Genomic DNA, 20,546 nt, shown 5'->3' with positions numbered 1-20,546 from the left:
AAGTTGGTAGTGTCTGAGTCTGTAACCCTCATGAATGAAACTAAGTTCAGATGAGTTGCCCTGCCTAAGTCCACTCACACACAGGTATTTCCAGGATCAAGCTTTCAGAGTGTAAAGAGCTTAATGGGTGCTCTATTAAGTTTCTTCTTTTAAATTGAACAGAAAGTAGAGTTGGGTAATGCTGTGGATGGTTTGGGTCAAAAGCCAGCCATTCAGGCTTTGGTACTGAAGAAACAGATGTTTAGGAGCTGAACCCCCACTGTAACTGCACCTTGAAATTTGGGTTAAGGATGGGTGAGAGGAAAAATGGTTTTAATTTTGGTCCTTCTTTAAAAGGTAATTAAACCAAGAGCAAGGTGCACACACTAGTTCAGGCTTTAGTTTTCTATGTATCCCTCATTTTTTCCTATTATTTATTCAGTCACATGGAGGTTTCATTTCTTGCTTTTCTGCCACTATATATTGTACCTGCAATTTTTCTGTGGATCTCCTCTTGGCCATAGACACTGATTGCCTGTGTCTGAGGTGCGGCTCCCTGAAAGGCAGAAACAGGAAGTGGTCAGAAGGCTAGCTCTGCCTGACCTTTTCCCATTTTATAGAAGCTCTACCTTAGAGGGAGGAGTTTGGAGCAGTCACAGGGCCCAATCCTTGATTTCAGTGGGAGCAAGATTTGGCCCAAATAGAACATTGGTCAGGAGGGGTATTTTTCAGCCTGCTGGTGATAGGTGGCAGGAAATAGATTGGCTTCCTGAAAAACAAAATAGGCTTGCTAAAAGTGGAACATCTAAAGTAAGACTTTCAAATGGGAATTAGGTTCTTAAGTCCCTTAGGCTATGTTTATGCTGAAAAGAAAAGAAAAAAAAAAACACCATTTCAGAGCCTGAATCAACTGACTTGGGCTTGTGGGGCTCATACTACAGGGCTAACAATAGCACTGTAGATTTCCCCACTCAGGCTGGAGCCCAGGTTCTGAGATCCTTCCCCCTCACTGGGTTTCAGAGCCAGACTTTTACATTGCTATTTTTAGCCCCATAGCATGACCTTGAGTCAGTGGACCTGGGCTATGAGACATGCTGCCGCTCATCTTTATTTGCAGTGTAGATGTAGCCCCAAGAGCTCTTGAAAATTATTCCCCTGATCCCACTAGTCCATTGCAAGCAGGACAGGCCACTAAAACTAACTAAAACAAAGCATTACTGACCATACAAAATGTAAGTTACAAAGTAACTCCAGCAAGATGGGGAAAGACCTGAAGCCACACACAAACCTATAATTTTTAAAATCAGAAAACAACGTGACCATTTTTATGAAAAAATGTTCAATCCACCAATAACATGCAGAAAGCTGTGTGAAGGAAAGTCTCAGCTTTCATTTATAAAGTATTGATCTAACCCTTTTCCTGGTGGAGATAACCTTGAAAATGTAAACTGATATAAATCAGTGCCAACAGATAGCTGAGGTTGAAAGGAACAAGCTGCTGGTCTTCGCTTCTGTAGCAGGAAACTGGGGAGGGTGGGGAAGAGACCTAAAACTTGAAGATGATACCAAGCTGGGAGGGGTTACAAGCACTTTGGAGGACAGGATAGAATTCAAAACAGTGTTGAAAAATTGGAGAATTGGTCTGAACTTCAACAAGATGAAATTCAATAAAGACAAGTGCAAAGTACTACACTTAGGAAGAAAAAAAAATCAAATGCACAACTACAAAATGGCGAATAACTGGCTAGGTGGCAGTACTGCTAAAATGGATCTGGGAGTTATAGTGGATCACAAATGGAATATGAGTCAGTGTGATGCAGTTGCAAAAAAGACTAATATCATTCTGGGGTGTACTAGCAGGAATGTTGTAGGTAAGAGGAGGTAATTGTTGCACTCTATTCAGCACTGGTGAGGCCTCAGCTGGAGAATTGTGTCTAATTATGGTATCACACTTTAGGAAAGATGTGGACAACTTGGAGAGAGTCCAGAGGAGATCAACAAAAATGATAAAAGGTTTAGAAAATCTGTCATACGAGGAAAGGTTAAAAAACACTGGGTATGTTTAGTCATGAGAAAAGACGACTGAGGGGGGACCTGATCCCAGTCTTCAAATATGTTAAGGGCTGTTATACAGAGGATGGCAATCAATTGTTCTCTAGGTTCACTGAAGGTAGGACAAGTAGTAATAGGAAAAGCTTTCTAAGTACAAAGAGAGTTACACACTGGAATAGGCTTCCAAAGGAGGTTGTGGAATCCCTATCATTGGAGGCTTTTAAGAACAGGTTGGACAAACATCTGTCAGGGATGGTCTAGGTCAGGGGTTCTCAAACCGGGGGTCGTGACCCGTCAGGGGGTCCCAAAGTTATTATGTGGGGGGGTCACAATCTGTCAACCTCCACCCTCAAACCAAGCTTTGCCTCCAGCATTTATAATAGTGTTAAACATAAAAATTGTATTTTTAATTTATAAGGGGGGGGGTCTCACTCAGAGGTTTGCTGTGTGAAAGGGGTCACCAATGCGAAAGTTTGAGAACCACTGGTCTAGGTTTACTTGGTCCTGCCTCAGCACAGGGGGCTGGACTTGATGACTTCTCGAGGTCTCTTCCAGCCCTACCTTTCTAGGATTCTATAGAGAGCTTCTCCACATGCAGGATTTTATGTAAAATGAATTAGTTAAGATTGGGATATAGCCCAATAATCAATCTTGCTAATCTCCCCAAAATCTGTTGGCCAGCCTGGTGCACAGAAATATAGCAATTGTCATAGTGGCTCAGACTACAGTAGTTTGCTTCCACCGGTGCCCAATACCGGATGCCAAAGGAGAAAGTACAAGAAACTCCATAATAGACAATATGGAATAATCTGTCCATGGGGAAGTTTCTTCCTATACCCTGGTAGTCAGTAGGTGTCCCCATCATAAGGGCCCATAACCTGTCTACATGTTTGTGCTTTGTTATTAGAGAGACGAGGTAGAGGAGGTAATATCTTTGAATGGACCAACTTACCTATTAAGTATTAAGATATTACCTCACCCACTTTGTCTCTCTAATATCCTGGGACCAACTCAGCTACAACAACACTGCAAACAATATGCTATGTTATGGAACTCATTGGGGGATGGGGCAAGTATTTCACTCAAACCATTTGCCGACTAAGCTGAACATCTTGTGAGGGCACCTTTGTTAAAACATTGGCAGCACATCACTGGTTTATCCCCCATGTCTTGCAGGACGAGGACCAAATCCGATACCACATTGTGTTGGAGGAAAAGCTCTTGAAGAACGACATGCACAATGGCATGCACAGGGAGACCATGCTCGGGTTTTCCTATCAAGTGGGATTCTTCCTGCACAACGGCCAGGTGCTGCTATCTGTGTTTAAATGTAGAAACATGTTTTCTTCACTACAGGAATGAAACTTCTATCTTAAATTGAAATGCAGGCAACAAGAGCTATTGACTCATCGTTGCCTTCTGACACCTTAATATTACAAGAGATTCCACTCAAATGTGCTGTTGAGTCTCCAGACAGTCTAGACAAAGCCTGCTTAGTTCAAAGTCACACTGGAAGGGACCTTTGACTGGATTTAAATTATGCTGTTCATATTTAGCATCTGATTTTACAAGACAGTATGATGGTCTCACAGAACTGGTGACTAGAGACCTGCATTGCAAAGCAATCATTAATCCTTTTTCTAACAGTTTTTCTGGAAACTCTCTTTTAATTTTAAAAATAGAAGTAATATTGATTTGTAGTTTTATAATCCCTTGCATCCCAGGAGCTCAAAGCATTTTGCAGTATTAGTGAATTTACCCTCACAACACCCTTTCTATTCATGAAGAACCTAAGGGACAGGAACTGCCCAAATCTGTGGCAAAGCCAGGAAAACAACCCAGACCTCCTTGCTCCTGTTCCTATTCTCTAGTCACAGTATTATCCTTCATGTGATGGCCCTGTGGGGGTGTATGCACACCCCCATCTCCTGCCGGGGTTGATAGTGGGTGTGTGGACACCATGGTTATTGTCTGCCCGACTGTCTCGGACCTCACCACACTGAGATTCAAGAGTCAGAGTAAAAGCAGCGGTCCTTGGGTCCAGGGCTGTGTGACCTAGTGACCAGAATCAATACAGCAGCCCTTGTGTTCAGGACAGTGTGGCCTAGTGTCCAGAGTCAATATAACAGCCCCCAGATATAGGGCACTATGGCCTAGAGGCCAATACCCAAAGGGCCACCACCAGGAGTATGGTAGCCTGGGTAGGGGGGCCCAGGCCCACCCGACAGCACCGGGCCCCAAACCAGGGCCCTATCTGTGGTAGAGTGGTCTGCCACTGGGTCAGCAGGGAATCCAACCAAAACACGCAGACCTTGCATGGGTTGAAGATACCACTTGCCCCCCCTCCCTGGGTCACTTCCTACCATGCTTCCTGAAGCTGTAGTCAATGGGGTATCAGGGTCTCCAGGCTCCTCAGCATGGATAATTCCCTGGGGCTCCATTGGCCACAGATCTCCAGTCTGGTCCTTGGGATCTGCGGCTCCCGTAAGCAAGGGCTGTGATGGTTCCTCAGCTAGAGAATCCACCAAAGGTCCTCCCTCTCCGGTGGTCAGTCCAGACTGAGCCGGGCTGCTCCCTTTTGTACTGGCATAGCACTTGGAGCATGCCCAGTACGGTCTGAGGGGTGGGACTCCCTCCACCCATAGTGTGGTGTTAACCCCTTCTGGCCCAGGCCGGGGTACGCACACCCTGTCACAGGCTCCAGTTCAGCAAAGCACTTAAGTACATCAATGGGACACGAACATGTGCATAAACCTGATCATGTTCTTAGGTGGTTTGTTGAATAGGGATGGTTTGAAGAATTGAAGACATTATGCTGTTCCTTCTTTCTTCCATCACCACTCCAGAGCACTCTTTCAGTCTGGTATCTCCTTGGGCAATATTTTTTGTTATAGCCCCCAGCTGAGTCTATTTCTTCTGTCAAGTCAATACTACTGCTGTGCAGTTCAGCTGATCTACTGTATTTTAACGGACTGCATTTCCTTTACAGCTGTACATCAATGAGGCACCTATAAATTACACAAATATTGCAACTGACAAAGGTGTTATCCATGGATTGGGAAAAATTCTGGAAATACAGAAGAACAGATGTGATATCAATGATACTGTGATTACAACCGTAAGTTATGTCATGTCTTGTTTGAGATTGTTGCTTTAAAATTTGTCATAGATGTTAGTACGAAAATATAACTAAGGCACATTGGACATACTGCATTGTATTGAGCAGTCAAAAATGTTTGAATTTTCCACAACAAACTCCTGCAGAAGCTTTGAGATCATATAAAAGCTACTTTGATTCTGCAGTCAGTACATTAACAGCCTGAATACAATAACAACATCATAGCAGTAAGCCCACTGTCCCCGCCAGATTTCAGTATATCAATATGGGCCCAAGTTAACCCACCGCTTTAATAACCACTGATTGGATTTTGTCCACTTTTGCTTAATGAAAATACCTTCCGAACAAAACTTTTTACAGGAAAGAAGTTCCTTTTTCCATTCTGAGATGTAGATTCCTTCTACACACATCCATTCCCATTCTTAACCGCTAACAAAGGCATTCCTGCCCATTGTGTTCTTCACATAGATCAGACCAATTGACAAATTGCAATGACCAGTGCTTAATTTGTAATAAAAGAAGTGCCAGGGCTCAAGCAATATTTTACATTCATAATTGATGCAGCAAGCCCAGAGGTGCCGGGGCTATGAACTGCCCAAGCCTAGAGGTGCCCTGGCACAAATTAAGCACTGGCTCTACCTTCCTCTGGAGAACAGGATGTGGTTTTCCATGGGGCTGGCAGTCGTAGAATTATAGAATATCAAGGTTGGAAGGGACCTCAGGAGGTCATCTAGTCCAACCCCCTGCTCAAAGCTGGACCAATCCCCAGACAGATTTTTGCCCCAGATCCCTAAATGGCCCCCTCAAGGATTGAACTCTCAACCCTGGGTTTAGCAGGCCAATGCTCAAACAGTCAATGGTTTCCTTACTGGAATGGCAAATAGGGCAGCCCATAGACAGTTCACTTTGCTTGTTCTTAAGGCTGGCATGGCACAGAAATTAGACTTGGAAAAGGCATTTTACTATGCAAGATTTGTGCTTTTTCCAGTTCAAATTTAAGTGACTCAAGCTTTGGTGCTTCTGTTATTTGCCTGGGGAGACTATTGCACAAACTAGCATGTTTTGCTGTCAGGCAAATTTTCCTAGAAGTCTACATTTCCATTTGCTCAGTCTTACACCAGGATTCCTCAGTATAGATACTTGGATCCCTCTAGAAAACTCTTCCCCAACTAGGGCCCTGCTTCAGCAAAGCACTTAAAAGGGACATAAGGACATGCTTAAGTCAATGGTACTTAAGTATGTGCATAGCTGAATAGGAGTGGTCATAAGTATGTCTTAAAGTTAGCACATGCTTAAGTGCTTTGCTGAAGCAGGGTTTATGTGCATAGCTGACTCCACACCAATAGGGATTTCCCCTGTGAGAAGGGAATCCCTAGCTGTCCTGCTAAGGCAAGGGTGGCCAACCTGTGGCTCCGAATCCACATATGGCTCCTCAGAAGTTAATATGTGGCTCCTTGTGTAGGCACCGACTCTGGGGCTGGAGCTACAGGTGCCAATTTTCCAATGTGCCAGGGGGTGCTCACTGATCAACCCCTGGCTCTGCCACAGGCCCTACCCCAACTCCACCCCTTCCTGCCCCCTCCCCTGAGCCTGCAGTGCCCTCTCTCCTCCCCCCCAGAGCCTCCTGCACCCCACAAAACAGCTGATCAGCAGGTGTGGGGAGGGAGGGGAAGGCGCTGATCAGGGAGGTGCTGGGAGCTGCCGGGGGGGAGTTGATGGGGGGCTGCTGATGTATTACTGTGGCTCTTTGGCAATGTACATTGGTAAATTCTGGCTCCTTTTCAGGCTCAGGTTGGCCACCCCTGTGCTAAGGCAACTCACCATTACCCTTGTGCTACCTGAGTAGGATGCAGGGGCAGAGCCAAGGATGAGGATCTGTCCCCTAATGTTATTGCTATGAGGAACTGTTTGGGATGGATTTCCTTTGGCTGTTGGGCCTGTAGAGCCTTTACACTTCTCCACAATGAGAGTTCTTTGATAGAAATCTTCTCGTGAGAAATCCCTACAGTCCTGCTGTGATATACGCCCTACATTGCTGGGCAATCCAGCTGCAGTGGTAATCTTTGATGCTTAGTAGGGTTGTCAAGCGATTAAAAAAATTAATCGCAATTAATCACACTGTTAATAATAGAATAGCATTTATTTAAATATTTGTGGGTGTTTTGTACATTTTCAAATATATTGATTTCAATCAAAACACAGAATACAAAGTGTACAGTGCTCACTTTATATTTATTTTTGATTACAAGTATTTGCATTATATAAAAACAAAAGAAATAGTATTTTTCAATTCACCTAATACAAGTACTGTAGTGCAATCTCTTTATCATGAAAGTAGAACTTCCAAATGTAGAAATATGTACAAAAAAAACCTGCATTCAAAAATAAAACAATGTAAAAATTAAGAGCCTGCAAGTCCACTCAGTACTACTTCTTGTTCAGCCAATCGCTCAAACAAGTTTGTTTACATTTGCAGGAGATAATGCTGCCCACTCTTGTTTACAATGTCACCTGAAAGTGAGAACAGGCATTCTCATAGCACTGTTGTAGCTGGCATTGCAAGATATTTACGTGTCAGATGAGCTAAAGATTCATATGTCCCTTCATGCTTCAACCACCATTCCAGGGAACGTGCGTCCATGCTGGTGATGGATTCTGCTCAATAACAGTCCAAAGCAGTGAGGATCAACGCATGTTTGTTTTCATCATCTGAGTCAAATGCCACCAGCAGAAGGTTGATTTTCTTTTTCGGTGGTTTGGGTTCTGTAGTTTCCGTATTGAAGTGTTGCTCTTTTAAGATTTCTGAAAGCATGTTCCACACCTCGTTCCTCTCAGATTTTGGAAGGCACTTCAGATTCTTAAATCTTGGGCCAAGTGCTGTAGCTATTTTTAGAAATCTCACATTGTACCTTCTTTGTGTTTTGTCAAATCGGCAGTGAAAGTGTTCTTAAAACAAACATGTGCTGGATCATCGTCCGAGACTGCTATAACATGAAATATATGGCACAATGCGGGTAAAACAGAAAAAGGAACATACAATACTCCCCCCAAGGAGTTCAGTCACAAATTTAATTAACACATTTTTTTAATGAGTGTCATCAGCATGGAAGCATGTCCTCTGGAATGGTGGCCGAAGCATGAAGGGGCATATGAATGTTCAGCATATCTGGCACGTAAATACCTTGCAATGCCGGCTACAACAGTGCCATGCGAATGCCTGTTCTCACTTTCTGGTGACACTGTAAATAAGAAGCAAGCAGCATTATCTCCTGCAAATGTAAACAAACATGTTTGTCTTAGCGATTGGCTGAACAAGAAGTAGGACTGAGTGGACTTGTAGGCTCTGAAGTTTTACATTGTTTTGTTTTTGAGTGCAGTTATGTAACAAAAGAAATCTACATTTGTAAGTTGCACTTCAGGACAAAGATTGCACTACTGTACTTGTATGAAGTGAATTGAAAAATACTATTTCTTTTGTTTATCATTTTTACAGTGCAAATATTTGTAATAAAATACACACTTTGATTTCAATTACAACACAGAATACTATATGAAAATGTAGAAAAACATCCAAAATATTTAATAAATGTAAATTGGTATTCTATTGTTTAACAGTGCAATTAAAACTGCAATTAATCACAATTAATTTTTTTTAATTGCAATTAATTTTTTTTTAGTTAACAGTGTGAGTTAACTGCGATTAATCGACAGCCCTAATCCTTAGTTTTCCAAAGTGATGATCTTTCACTGTTTTATATCTCCTGATTCCCGCAAGGGCTGGGAATAGAAACATAGGTTGAAACTATATGCGGTAGTGTAAACCTTTAACTGTGTACCCCTCTGTATTTGCCAAGGAAAAGTGCAACCTGTGTTCGTATCGATCACGCTGCCCTCCTGGAACTAAAGAATTTGTAAGTATTTTATAATTAACCTTAAGTGCACATAGTTTGTATCATTGTCAATTCTAATACAGAGAGAAATTAATGGGCCAAGTTTATCCCATGTGGAAACCCGTTAATTTCAATGGAGTTACCTCAGTGAATTTGGTCTATTACATTTATTTAAATTATTCAGACTCAACAGCCCTTGAGTCCAGCTGAGCCATTCTTGCCTTCGGCCCCAGGAGAGTGGGAACAAGGTAATTTAAAGATAACTTTATGCTCCCCCAATCCCTGAGCCAGTTCAGGCCCTGGCATACATTAGAGCCTTCTCAAGACTGCTCTAAACAGTGCTGGCTAAAAGGCAAAGCGCTCTGGCCAGGGTCCCTCCCAATCCCTACATTGGGTAGGAGACTAGGAATAGAACAGAGCTCACTATACTGGCTCTGTGCCAGCTGGGGAATCTTCTACGCAAAAGAAAGCCTTATAGGGCAGCTTTTGGGCCCATTTGCATCATGAGAGTGGAGTAAAGGGGCACATGATCTGGCGCTAGGTGAGGGACTAATGTTATAGTGTGTTTTGAACGTTTAATGAGAATTCTTTTTCTTTTTCATCTCCCAGTTATCTGTTTCATACACATTTCATTTTCTGGCCAGTGAGGATAGGTCAGTGGCAAGATAATATCCTCAGGAAGCCAAATAGTCACTAGGAGTTATATCATCCTGGGATTTTATTTATGGGCAGACTGCTCTTTAGGATTAAGATTTAAATTAAATCTTTAGGATTTAAGGAATCTAGATTAAGTATGAGTAGATTTTGCTGTATACCTTTTCTTATTATTATTATTTATTATTAAGGCCAAATAATTATGTCAGTAATGTGATTACAAAAGTCTACACAATTACTGTAAACTTCCCCCCACTTTATTCAGATAATTGGTTAGCAAAGCCATACTAAAATAGTGATGGACAAACCTCAAGAATTTTGGCATTTCAGTTCTAAAAAATACCCAGATGACTGGATATTTATCTGAATTTGGGACTACAAAATTAGGCTGGCTGTCTTATAAGAACGGGCTTTCCCAAGATTTATAGCATTTCCTGCTTCTGTTCAGGCCTAGAATAACGTAAAGACAGCCATTTTCACAGTATTTTGGCACATCCTTCTTCAGAAACAACTAGGAAGTTCAGAAAAGTGCCAGAAAAAAAAATAAAGACCTAAAGAAATTATATTTTTCAAATTTCAAAAAAGCTTCAGTTCAAATTTTGGACAAAAGTGACTAGTTTTAAATTGAGGTGGTTTGCACAGTGGCACTTGGCTAAGTTGCCTGTAAATTATTTAGCTAATTATCTGTTTGCCTACTTTATTTTTACATCAGAGAATATTTTCTTAGCATATGTTATGAACATATTTACCAACACAGGCTGACTATTTACAGATGTACAGAGTATATTGTTTACACAAAGTTGACACCGTTTTTAAATGTCTAAAAATAGTTGTGATATATCAAACACTGAAGCAGTTGTCTTGCCAACTTTTGTACAGGTAGGAGAGAAGAAATATTGCATCTATACTGAAAACTTTATGGGAAGGACATCCATTCATATTGGATGCCTGCCAAAGTGCATTAAAAATATCATTGTAAGTAATATTATTCGTTATTGTTATTTATTATGTGTTTTGTGGTGGCCCTTAGGAGCCCCACTCGTGGTCCAGGACCGCGTTGTGCCAGGTGCAGTACAAACAATACAAAAAGGCAGTTCCAGCCCCACGATTTAAGGACTTTCTGAGTAAGCCTCTTTATCAGAATAGCTTCCAGTTACGGTGAGTGATCAGAAGTTTAATAGGGTGGGTTGAAACATTTTCGTTGAAAGTTTTCTGTTGAAAAATGCTGTTTAGATTAAAACAAATTTTTTCACAAAAATAGAGATTTTAATTTAAAAAAACTGTTGTGAAAATGGCAAGCCATCCAATTGTGACATTTCCAGAACAGAAAGTAGTTCAGCAGCGGGGGACTGTGCAAGGATAGGGAAGGGGAACAGAGGTTAGAGAACAGTAACTCTTTGAAACTTCTTGCAATAGCAATCCCTACACTCTGCACTGTGGGGAGCACAGGAACTAGTTGGATTTGCTCCCCACTAGCAGTCTGAAAAGGAAGCAGTCAGAGGTGGAGCCATGGCCCAGCCTTTTCCACATTAGGCCATAGAGCTGGGCTGATCCACTGCACGGGGAAGTCATCTGCTCTACGGCTCACCTGCCCATGCATAAGAACCAGCCCCAGGACAGATTGTGTTTCTCTAGTGAGATCTCTGGCACTTCTGCTGGAGCACTGTGATTCTGCACTGTCCCCTACACAGGGAAGTGGCTTAAAAGCCCCAGTTCTAACCTTTGTTATGTTGCTTCTCCATTTCAGACCAGAGAATGCTGTGCAGGTTTCTTTGGTCAACAATGCCAGCCCTGTCCAGGGAAAAGTGGAAATGCCTGCTTTGGAAATGGCATCTGCTTGGATGGTGTTAATGGCACAGGCGTGTGTGAGTGTGAAGAGGGGTTTAATGGAACGGCCTGTGAGAAATGTATTGAAGGCAAATATAGTCGCAACTGCAATCAAGGTAATTAATGACTCCAGACTATGCAGATATCGTGTCAAATCTTGACAGGTAGAAAGTTGACCAGCCAAAAATCTCTGAAATTATTTCAGAATTCAGTGGCCATATGACTCAGCTCTCTCAGCCCCCTGCCTCGATATCCTCTCAACGCTCTAGGCCTTAATTATCTTCCCACTTACACTGGTGTAAATCAGGAATAACTCCACTGAAGTCACTGGAGCTACACCTGTGTAAAAATGGCATAAGAGGGAGGGAAATCAGCCTTTCTTTACATGCATACACATTATATAAAATGTAGTGAGAGAGGGGATATTTGCAGGCTCTTGGGGAAGACTATACCCAGTATTGCCAACACCAAGTGTTCAAAAATTGAGTCACAGACAAAAAAAAAATAATGATTGGCTCTAGGAAAATTGTATGTATTTGTTTGTTTGTTCTTGAGCCCTTAGGTTACACACAAGTCATATTTTTGAGTTTTTCTCTGCCACCCAGCGGGTTGGAAACTTACTTATTTTTAAATGAAAGCTGAGATTCTCTCATGATTCTGTTATTAACAGGATCTGGGGCTTTATGAAAAACAGCAAATACCATGAAATTGAAATAAAGTTGCAAAGAGTTCACAACACTGTACACCATATAGTTTAGTTTAAAATTAAGAAGTCTGAACTTAAGCCTTCCACCCAAGAAGGGGACAATCTCTTTCCCTCTGACCCATCTAGGTTCACCCCTTTACCCACAAAGCACTCTTGTCATTACTGTATTTCCACGACTAGCATCCTTAGGCCACGTGCCCACATTACACTGGGCCAGTCTCATGCATGACACCACAACAGCACCTTCTCTGACCCTACTGCTGGTGGTTTTCCTCTGCTCTGCTTTTCACAGCACTTTTCTGCTCATCGACTCCACCTGCTGAGCCTGCATATCACTGCCTTGGTCTAGCAGCTAATGGCAAGACAGGATGTGTGTGTAATCTTCCCCTTAGTGCTCTTTTCACCTCTCATCTCTGTCATTTCCAGTTAAAAAGTCCTAACTGGAAACATTAACTTGACAGTGATACAATTATGCTTTTAGATTTAGTCTCTGCTAAATGGCAAACAGACGCGCCGCGCACATTTCTCTAAATAGATTGCTATTCACTAAGAGGGCTTTTCAAAGGCAGGAAAGGGGAATTAAGGCATGGGCAAGCTGCTCAAGTACATGACAAGGGTCCTAGATGTGCTTGTCCAGCCTATGTTGCTGCCCATGCTGCCGTGGCTTCACTGCTGTATCTACCTGTGTGCTGCAGTCACACATCTGATTGGGAAGAGGGAAGAGTTTACAAGTAAGTTTGTTGCAAAGGCATGTGCATTCTGCACTGGGGGAATGGGCTAAAAATCAATGTAGAATCCATGCAAATTATTTTAAATCCATACCTAATCAAAGAAAATAGTGACTGTATATATGTAACATTCTACCAGTCATGGGAGGCGGGAAACAGTCGAATGCTTGCATAGTGTTGGTAGGACAGGATGGTCATAAATGAAGGCAAATATCCAGACCATTATCCGTTGAGTCATTTATATTCTTCTGTGTATGAAAATATTATAGGCATCTCTACTAAATGTCTATATACTAGAGATATACAACTGAGTAAAGTACATTAGAAAACGGAGCATGTAGGAAGAGTGCATACAAGCAACGCATCTAATGTCTCAGTTGTTGCTCTGCTATGCACACTCTATGTTACACTGCATATTTTAAGTGGTTTACTTATATCTGTGCATTTAGAATGTGCTTGTGTCCATGGGAAATGCAGCAGTGGGATTGAGGGCGATGGCTCCTGTGAGTGTGACGTTGGCTGGAGAGGTGTGAAATGTGAGAGCGGTAAGTGTGCCTTCTCCTTTCTCTGACGTAGTTAGTATGTGTTCTGGAATGCAGAGCAGTGGAAAGGAATACATCCCAATGCACTGTGTACTTAAGGTTCTCTCCCACAATACTGGGTAACAAGTAGCCTCCCAAGGCTACAGAAAGGCAATGAGACCCTCAGCCTGACTGTGAAAGAAATGTCTTTGGAAAGACCTGTGTGAAGGGATTAGCCATCAGTAGTAATGGAGAATCATGCAACCCAATTGACAAGCTTCGCACTTAAATATATCCCTTTGCTTGCCTATACCTATTTCATCCAGGATCTTTTCAAAATGAAATTCCCGTTTGCTGTAAATTTGTACTATTTCCAGAGCAGAGTTGTTCTGCAGAGCCATTCCCCTTCAACTCCCTCAATAAATTGGCTTCAGCTATATAAAATTACATATTGCTTTATAATTATTTACTTACAAGTAAATAAGAGTTGTTTTTAATTAGTTGATGGGGGAATAAGACCAGGGCCTAGAAGAGAAAGCTGACTATGCTGGAATTTTCAGAAGGGGCCCAAAGTAGTTAGGCATCCAATTCCCCTAGAATTTCAATTGGATTTGAACAACTAATTCCCTTGGGCTCCTTTGCAAACCCCAGCCTGCATGCTTAACTGTAACCTCATATACAATACAAATCATTGCCTGGAAACCAAAAGGGTAGATGCTATATAAAATTCACAGGTTAGATAAAATAGAGTATCTTCAATAGCAAGGCACTGGACAAGACATACAAAGGAAACACAATAAATAATCATATAGTCAACAAAACAACAGGCACTGAAGAGACAAAAACCAGTGCCCAGAAGCTCCTGATGCAGATGCAATACTGAGCTAAGGAAAAACATCAATACACTGATGGTGAAATACCCCTGTGCAGCAGCCAGTGCAAGGCCTATGTGCCACTTAAGTCTCACTAACGCTTTATTTTGGGGGCTTAAATGGCCCTTGAGTGGTGCATAGCCCTTGTGCTGTCTCTCTGCACAGAGGTGTATCCTACCCCAAGGTAGGTAGTGGGGGAGAAGAGAGAGATTTTAGGGTGAGATTTAAAATGGGGAAATGAAATTAGGTACAATGAGTTGGGATAATGAAGCCAATAGCTGCATTTCACAGTTAGGCTTGTGAAATAGGCTTGGCAGAATAGAAGAATTAAAAGAATGAGTATGGCTCTCTTCCTCATCTTAGATTAGCAGTGGACCTGCCTGAGGGAGGATGGGCCAAGTCGGCAGAACTGTGTAGAGATAAATCACTGATGACTTTTGTAACATCAGTATGTAAATGTACTGTAACCCATAATTTACACTGCTTTGAGGCCTGTGTGCACCTTTCAGTCGTATTTCTAGTAGCGTCACTTTTACTGCTTATATAACAATTATGGTAACAGTTTGTCTTTAAGTTTTTTTTAAATAGGTAAAATGACAGGGATGAAATGCAACCCTAGTCAGGTGCATCACTTTCATCCCATGTATCTCCCAAAATAGGACGTCAGGGGTGCATAGCATACACATTGTGGTGACCTATGCACAAGGAAGACTTTCACTCTTCTCTGCTTCCACAACCCTTACTCACATTGGGCAGTCCCTTACTCCAAGCATTCCCGGGGATTTCGTTGGGCAATAAGGCATCATTTAGTTCAAGGATGACAGAAGCTGACCTTGCATAAGGAAAATGAAGGGGAAGAGTTTGAAACCACAGAAAGGGGTAAAAGAACTTATAGTTTTAGAATGCTGACTTGCAAGGGTATAAACGTTCATTTTGTCTCTTCCAGAAATCAAAGATGATGCCTGTAACAGCACGTGCCACACCAGCGCTAAGTATGTATGAAATCCGGCCACTTTGAGAGTCATTCTCATAGTATGAAGTGAATGTTCTTCATTTTTATGTTCCATATTTCCCCATTGTCTACACAGATTGTGAATATTCTCCTATTTTGTCTTGTTCAGTAATTAGTTGTCCCAAGTATAGATCACTTCCTATGCTTCCCATTTTTAGCACAGTTTTGCAGCACTTCGCAAAGATAATATAGTAGTGACAGGCCAACCTTAAAGGTTCAGTATTCACACATTAACAGAGAAAAGACATTTCCAAAGGAGCAAGTCTCGACCAAAACCTAAGCAGTTAAGCCCAGATTTTTTAGAGGTACTTACACATTGCTCGGCTCAGTGTTGCAAGGTCTAAGTCATTAGACAGCTACATCCTGTTTTCAGACGTGACATAGGCACTTGGGAGCTAGATTCGAAAGTGAACTTAGCACTGAGCGTCACCACGCCTAAGTTTTAAGCACCTAGAAAATCACTGGGATTCACCGAGCCTGAGTTCAGTGCTTGGCTCCCTATCCAATGAATGTGGACATACGAACATAAGAACGGCCATACAGAGTCAGACCAAAGGTCCATCCAGCCCAGTATCCTGTCTGCCGACAGTGGCCAATGCCAGGTGCCCCAAAGGGAGTGAACCTAACAGGTAATGATCAGGAGATCTCTCTCCTGCCATCCATCTCCACCTTCTGACAAACGGAGGCTAGGGACACCATTCCTTACCAATCCTGGTTAATAGGCATTGATGGACTTAACCTCCATGAATTTATCTAGTTCTCTTTTAAACCCTGATATAGTCCTATAAATGGAGAGACAGCTGTCTAAAAATGGGATTCATAAAAGTCACCATCCTAGATGGCTCCCTGCCTAAGCTAGCCAATGGGAGATGCCCCTGGGTGTGTGCCAAGCCCTGTCCCGCTCAGTGCCTAAATCCAGGCTGGAGAGCTACACCTCCCTCTGCTTGAGGTCCTCAGTTGCAAACCCTCTCTTGGCATTGGGTACCTTCGCTAGAGGCTCACCTCCCTCATAACTTTTAGCCCAGTGATTAGGGTACTCACCTGGAATGTGAACGATCCACCCCTTCCCCCCACTGTTGCTAAGGAGAAGAGATCTGAACAGGGCTCTGCCACCTTTCAGGTGAGTGCTCTCACCACGGGGCTAAGGGATATTTTGAGGTAGCGCTACCGCAGTCTCTCCTGTTGAGGCTGTTCCACTGTGGATTAAGTCATTTAAAAAGTCATTGGAGCTGGGATACTGGATCCTGGGATTCTCAGCGGACCACCAGGCTACAGATTCATTCCCACACTTTCTGTCTGACCCAATGACTCCCATTATTACAGACAGCCCTACCTCAGAATAATCTATAGCACAGTGACCAGGGGACTCAACTGAACACTGGCAGGTCCCTGTTCAAATCCCTTCTCCCCCCTAAGGGGGACTTGAACCAGGGGTCTCCTACATCCCAGCTGAGTACCTTAACCGCTGGGCTAAAAGTTACAAAGGATCACTGCCTCTTCCTTACACCCCCCACTGTTTTCTGTGAGCTTGCCTGCATGGCCTGATCTGGTATGCAGTCTCTAAACATGCCTATAGGATTGGGCCTCGCAGGCGAGTTAGGGAGAGGAGCACCTGTCTTGAAGGTTCATGAAGAACACAGGGGCTTAGGTGTCCAAAAACCCAGCATAGGGCTGCAGAGACATAGGTACCTAGGGAACTTTTACTTTAATGTTGGCACTGATCAAGTTTCGGTGCCTACAGGGTTAGGTGGCAGCTGAACGAGGGTTTTGTGAACCCCAGTGGGTCCTGATTCTGGGATTTAGGCACCTAAAGTGGCAGTTAGGCACCTAAGTCCTTTTGTGAATCTAGCTGTTGGGAGCCTAAATCTTATGAAAGTCAATGGGGCTTGGGCTCCTGAATGCCTAAGCCACTTTTGAAAATGGGACTTAGCTATCTAAGGCTTTGTCTACACTGACAAGTGAAAGACAAAGCGTTTATCGTTCAGAGGTGTTAAAAAACACTTCCCCCCCTGCCCCGCCCCCGAAAGACAAAAGTTTTGCCGATGACAGGCACCGGTGTGAATAGCACTTTGTCGGCAGGAGCACTCTCCTGCCAACAACACTAACGCCGCTCATTAGCGGTGGGCATTTTTTGTCGACAGGAGAGCTCTCTTCTGCCGACAAATAGCAGCTATACTGCGCACCTTTTAGCGGCACAGTGGTAGCAGCACAGCTGTGTCGCTAAAAGCTGCATAGTGTCGACATAGCCTATATCACTTAAGCCTTGCACTGGTGAGTGGAGCAATACCTAAATTCCTTTAGAAATCTGGGCTTTACTGTAAGGAATCCAGCCGGCCACTATACACCCAGGGAGATGCTGGCTACGTTATCTTAGACCTTCAGAGAGCACAGAAGATATTTTGGAAGTTCGCCTCTTATGTGCTGACTGCATATTATAAGACGATCAGGAAAACAGGAACAGAGAGCTCCAAACACCTACAATGATCTGATTTTTTTCTTTGCTGGCAGCTCCATTTAAATATTTATCCCATCTGCTATTTATAGCTCTACCATTTAATAAGACTTTAGGGCAAAGTTATATTAAGATCTGGACAGCAGAGTTTGACTATAGTAGTCTATCCTTCCTCCATGCATAGGCGCCGATTCTGTGGGTGTTCCGGGGCTGGAGCACCCATGTAAAAAAATTAGTGGATGCTCAGCATCACCGGCAGCCCCACTAATCAGCTCCTCCCCCTCCCCCCCAGTGCCTCCCATCCACCAGCGGCCCCGCTGATCAACTCCTCTGCCTCCCTCCCAGCGCCTACCCCCCACCAGCGGTCAGTTGTTCAGCGATGTGCAGGAGGCACTGGGGGGAGAGGAGGAGGGGGAGAGGGAGGAGTGGAGGCAGGGAGCGCTTGGGGGAGGTGGAGGAACAGGGCAAGAAGGGGCAGGGGCAGGAAGAGGCAGGGTGGGGGCGGGAAGAGGCGGGGTAGAGTGGGGCTGTGGGGGAAGGGGTGGCGTGGGGGCAGGCCTGGGGCAGAGCAGGGATTGAGCACCCCTGGGGAAAGGAGGAAGACGGTGCCTGTGCCTCCACGTGTTGAATTTGAATTGATGTATTGAATTTCCATGCATGTTAGAGGAGCACAATACCAGAGTGATGGTCCAGCTTGTGATTACAAGAGCAGAATTCCATCTACCCTTGTATAAGCCTTCTGCCAGGTGGAGTTGGCTGCAACAAAAGCCGCCTCTTAACAATCCAAAACAGAATCAACTCAAGCCCCACCCAGTCATCTGGGGAAATCCCTGGGCACCTCTAAGAGGCAATATTTTCCCATCACAAGTACTGAGTCTGTGTATACCAAAAGAAAATTTTTATTAAAAGGGAGAGGGAATCTAGCATTAATCTAGGAAAACACCACAACCATAATTCAAAAGCACAGAACCATAAGCAAACACCCATCCCACATCACATTGGGCAGTGCCCTTTGCATCTGTTTCCCACCCTGCATTCAATATGAAAGTGAATTGTAATCCCAAACCAGCCAAAATTGATCAGTTTGGCAAAGCAGTTCCGTCTGCTGAACACCTAGGCAGAGCAGATGTGTCTATGCAACTACAGTCTGCTCCTGACGTCTTTTCCCCCAGTGCATCACTAAATGTCAGGGGAGAGCTCATTCAGACCCTGCTTACACATGCTAGTTCATCACAGTTTTATCTTATACATACAGGACTAAATTTTCTAAAGTAGACTTTAATTAGAGGCAATGAAATGTTGGTTATGCAATTTGGGACCTCTACATTTCTAGTGTCCCAAACAAGGGCACTTATGCACAAAAATCGGGTATATGGACATGCAACTGCTAGATATGCATATAGATAGTAAGTGTGTGTGCAAACAGCAGAAGTTCTAGATGCCTAAAATTAGAGGTTATGATGAAGTTCCTTTAAAGTCTTGGCATTTTGCAGTTTAATTGATAGCATTACTATAACTAGGTCCTTTTTCAAGGTTGCATGTCCATTTGTTTTTTGCGAGCATTACAGTCAAAGATACCGTGCATCATCGTATCTGTCCTCCTTCTCCTTCCCTCTCCCTCCCCTGCTCAATGATTCCATTTCCCCATCCTTCTTACATCATTCCTCTACAGTTCCCACCAACTCTACCTACCCTTCTTCCCCTTTCCACCCTGATCTCTCTCCTCTTCCCACCAGCCCAGATCCAGATCCCACATCCAGACCCTCCTCTGCCTCCTCATTTCTGGAGATGTTTGCTCCAGCCCTGATCCTCCCTCCAACTCCACCCTCTCCATTCCCATACCAATCCTTGCCACCACCTCTGTCCATCAGTAGTCATCATTCCTAACCTCCCACCCATGCCCCTTCCTCCTCTTCTCTTGCTGTCTCTGGAATGCCCACTCCATCTCTCCAAAAAACATCCAGCCAATCACAACTTCTGTATATCTTGCTCCCTGCAGGTCCTGGCTCTGGCAGATGAAGGGGTCCAGGGCTCTGACACTGCCTCTGCAGCTGCCTTTTTCTTATGGAGGCCTCTCCTTCACTCATACTTCCTGCCCTGGATCAGACAGTGGTGGGGGTGTTAGGTTTCCCCTCTCCCATTCCTGCCCCTGCTAACCCCCTTTTTCCTTCCCCTTTCTACTCTTTCTCCTCCTTTGAACAGCACTGCACCCAACTCTCTCTCCTGTCTTCCTCCATGGTGCCGTTATCTACTGTCCACCCAACTCCTTCCTATCAGCCCCCCGCCCCAATCCCTCAGCCATTCTGTGACTTCCAGTCCATCAGGACTGATGATTTCTCATCTGCTATCAGCCATCTCCTCCCTGCCCTCTCTTTCCTTTCTGCCATTGACAGGGCAGTTGATTCTCTCCATTCCTCACCCTTGACTTCTTTGCCTCTCTCCCATTGCAAGGTCCACCCTGTCAGCCCCTAGTCCTGGATCATTCCCAGCATCCATTTCCTCAGCTTCTGGTCTCATATTGCAGAGCGTCTCTGCTGGAAATCCTGTAACTGAGCTGACGTCTTCCTCTACAAATTTATTCTCTCCTCCCTCAATTCTGCCACCTTCCTTGATAAACAACTTTACTTTCCAGCTTAATTCAATGCCACCCCCACAACCCCAGCCACCTTTTTGCCCTCTTTGATTCACTCCTCAAACCCTCCTCTCCTCCTGCCTCCACTTCTCTCTCTGCACAG

General features: G+C 43.8%; 1 protein-coding gene across 1 annotated transcript in view; it reads left to right on the top strand.

The window, feature by feature from the left end:
* STAB2 (stabilin 2) overlaps window positions 1-20,546 on the top strand; it is a 139,260-nt gene that overhangs the window by 70,860 nt on the left and 47,854 nt on the right. Inside the window, exons 34-40 of the mRNA XM_034778700.1 lie at window positions 3,208-3,339; window positions 5,021-5,149; window positions 9,004-9,060; window positions 10,573-10,668; window positions 11,441-11,636; window positions 13,404-13,499; window positions 15,294-15,339. Of these exons, the coding sequence (XP_034634591.1) occupies window positions 3,208-3,339; window positions 5,021-5,149; window positions 9,004-9,060; window positions 10,573-10,668; window positions 11,441-11,636; window positions 13,404-13,499; window positions 15,294-15,339 (752 nt within the window). The remainder of the gene's footprint in view (window positions 1-3,207; window positions 3,340-5,020; window positions 5,150-9,003; window positions 9,061-10,572; window positions 10,669-11,440; window positions 11,637-13,403; window positions 13,500-15,293; window positions 15,340-20,546) is intronic.

The sequence above is a fragment of the Trachemys scripta genome, chromosome 1 (assembly GCF_013100865.1).
Source record: "Trachemys scripta elegans isolate TJP31775 chromosome 1, CAS_Tse_1.0, whole genome shotgun sequence".
In the NCBI taxonomy this organism is placed as follows: Eukaryota; Metazoa; Chordata; order Testudines; family Emydidae; genus Trachemys; species Trachemys scripta.
The sequence above is the reverse complement of the archived record's forward strand: the minus strand, read 5'-3'. Positions and strand labels throughout refer to the sequence as shown.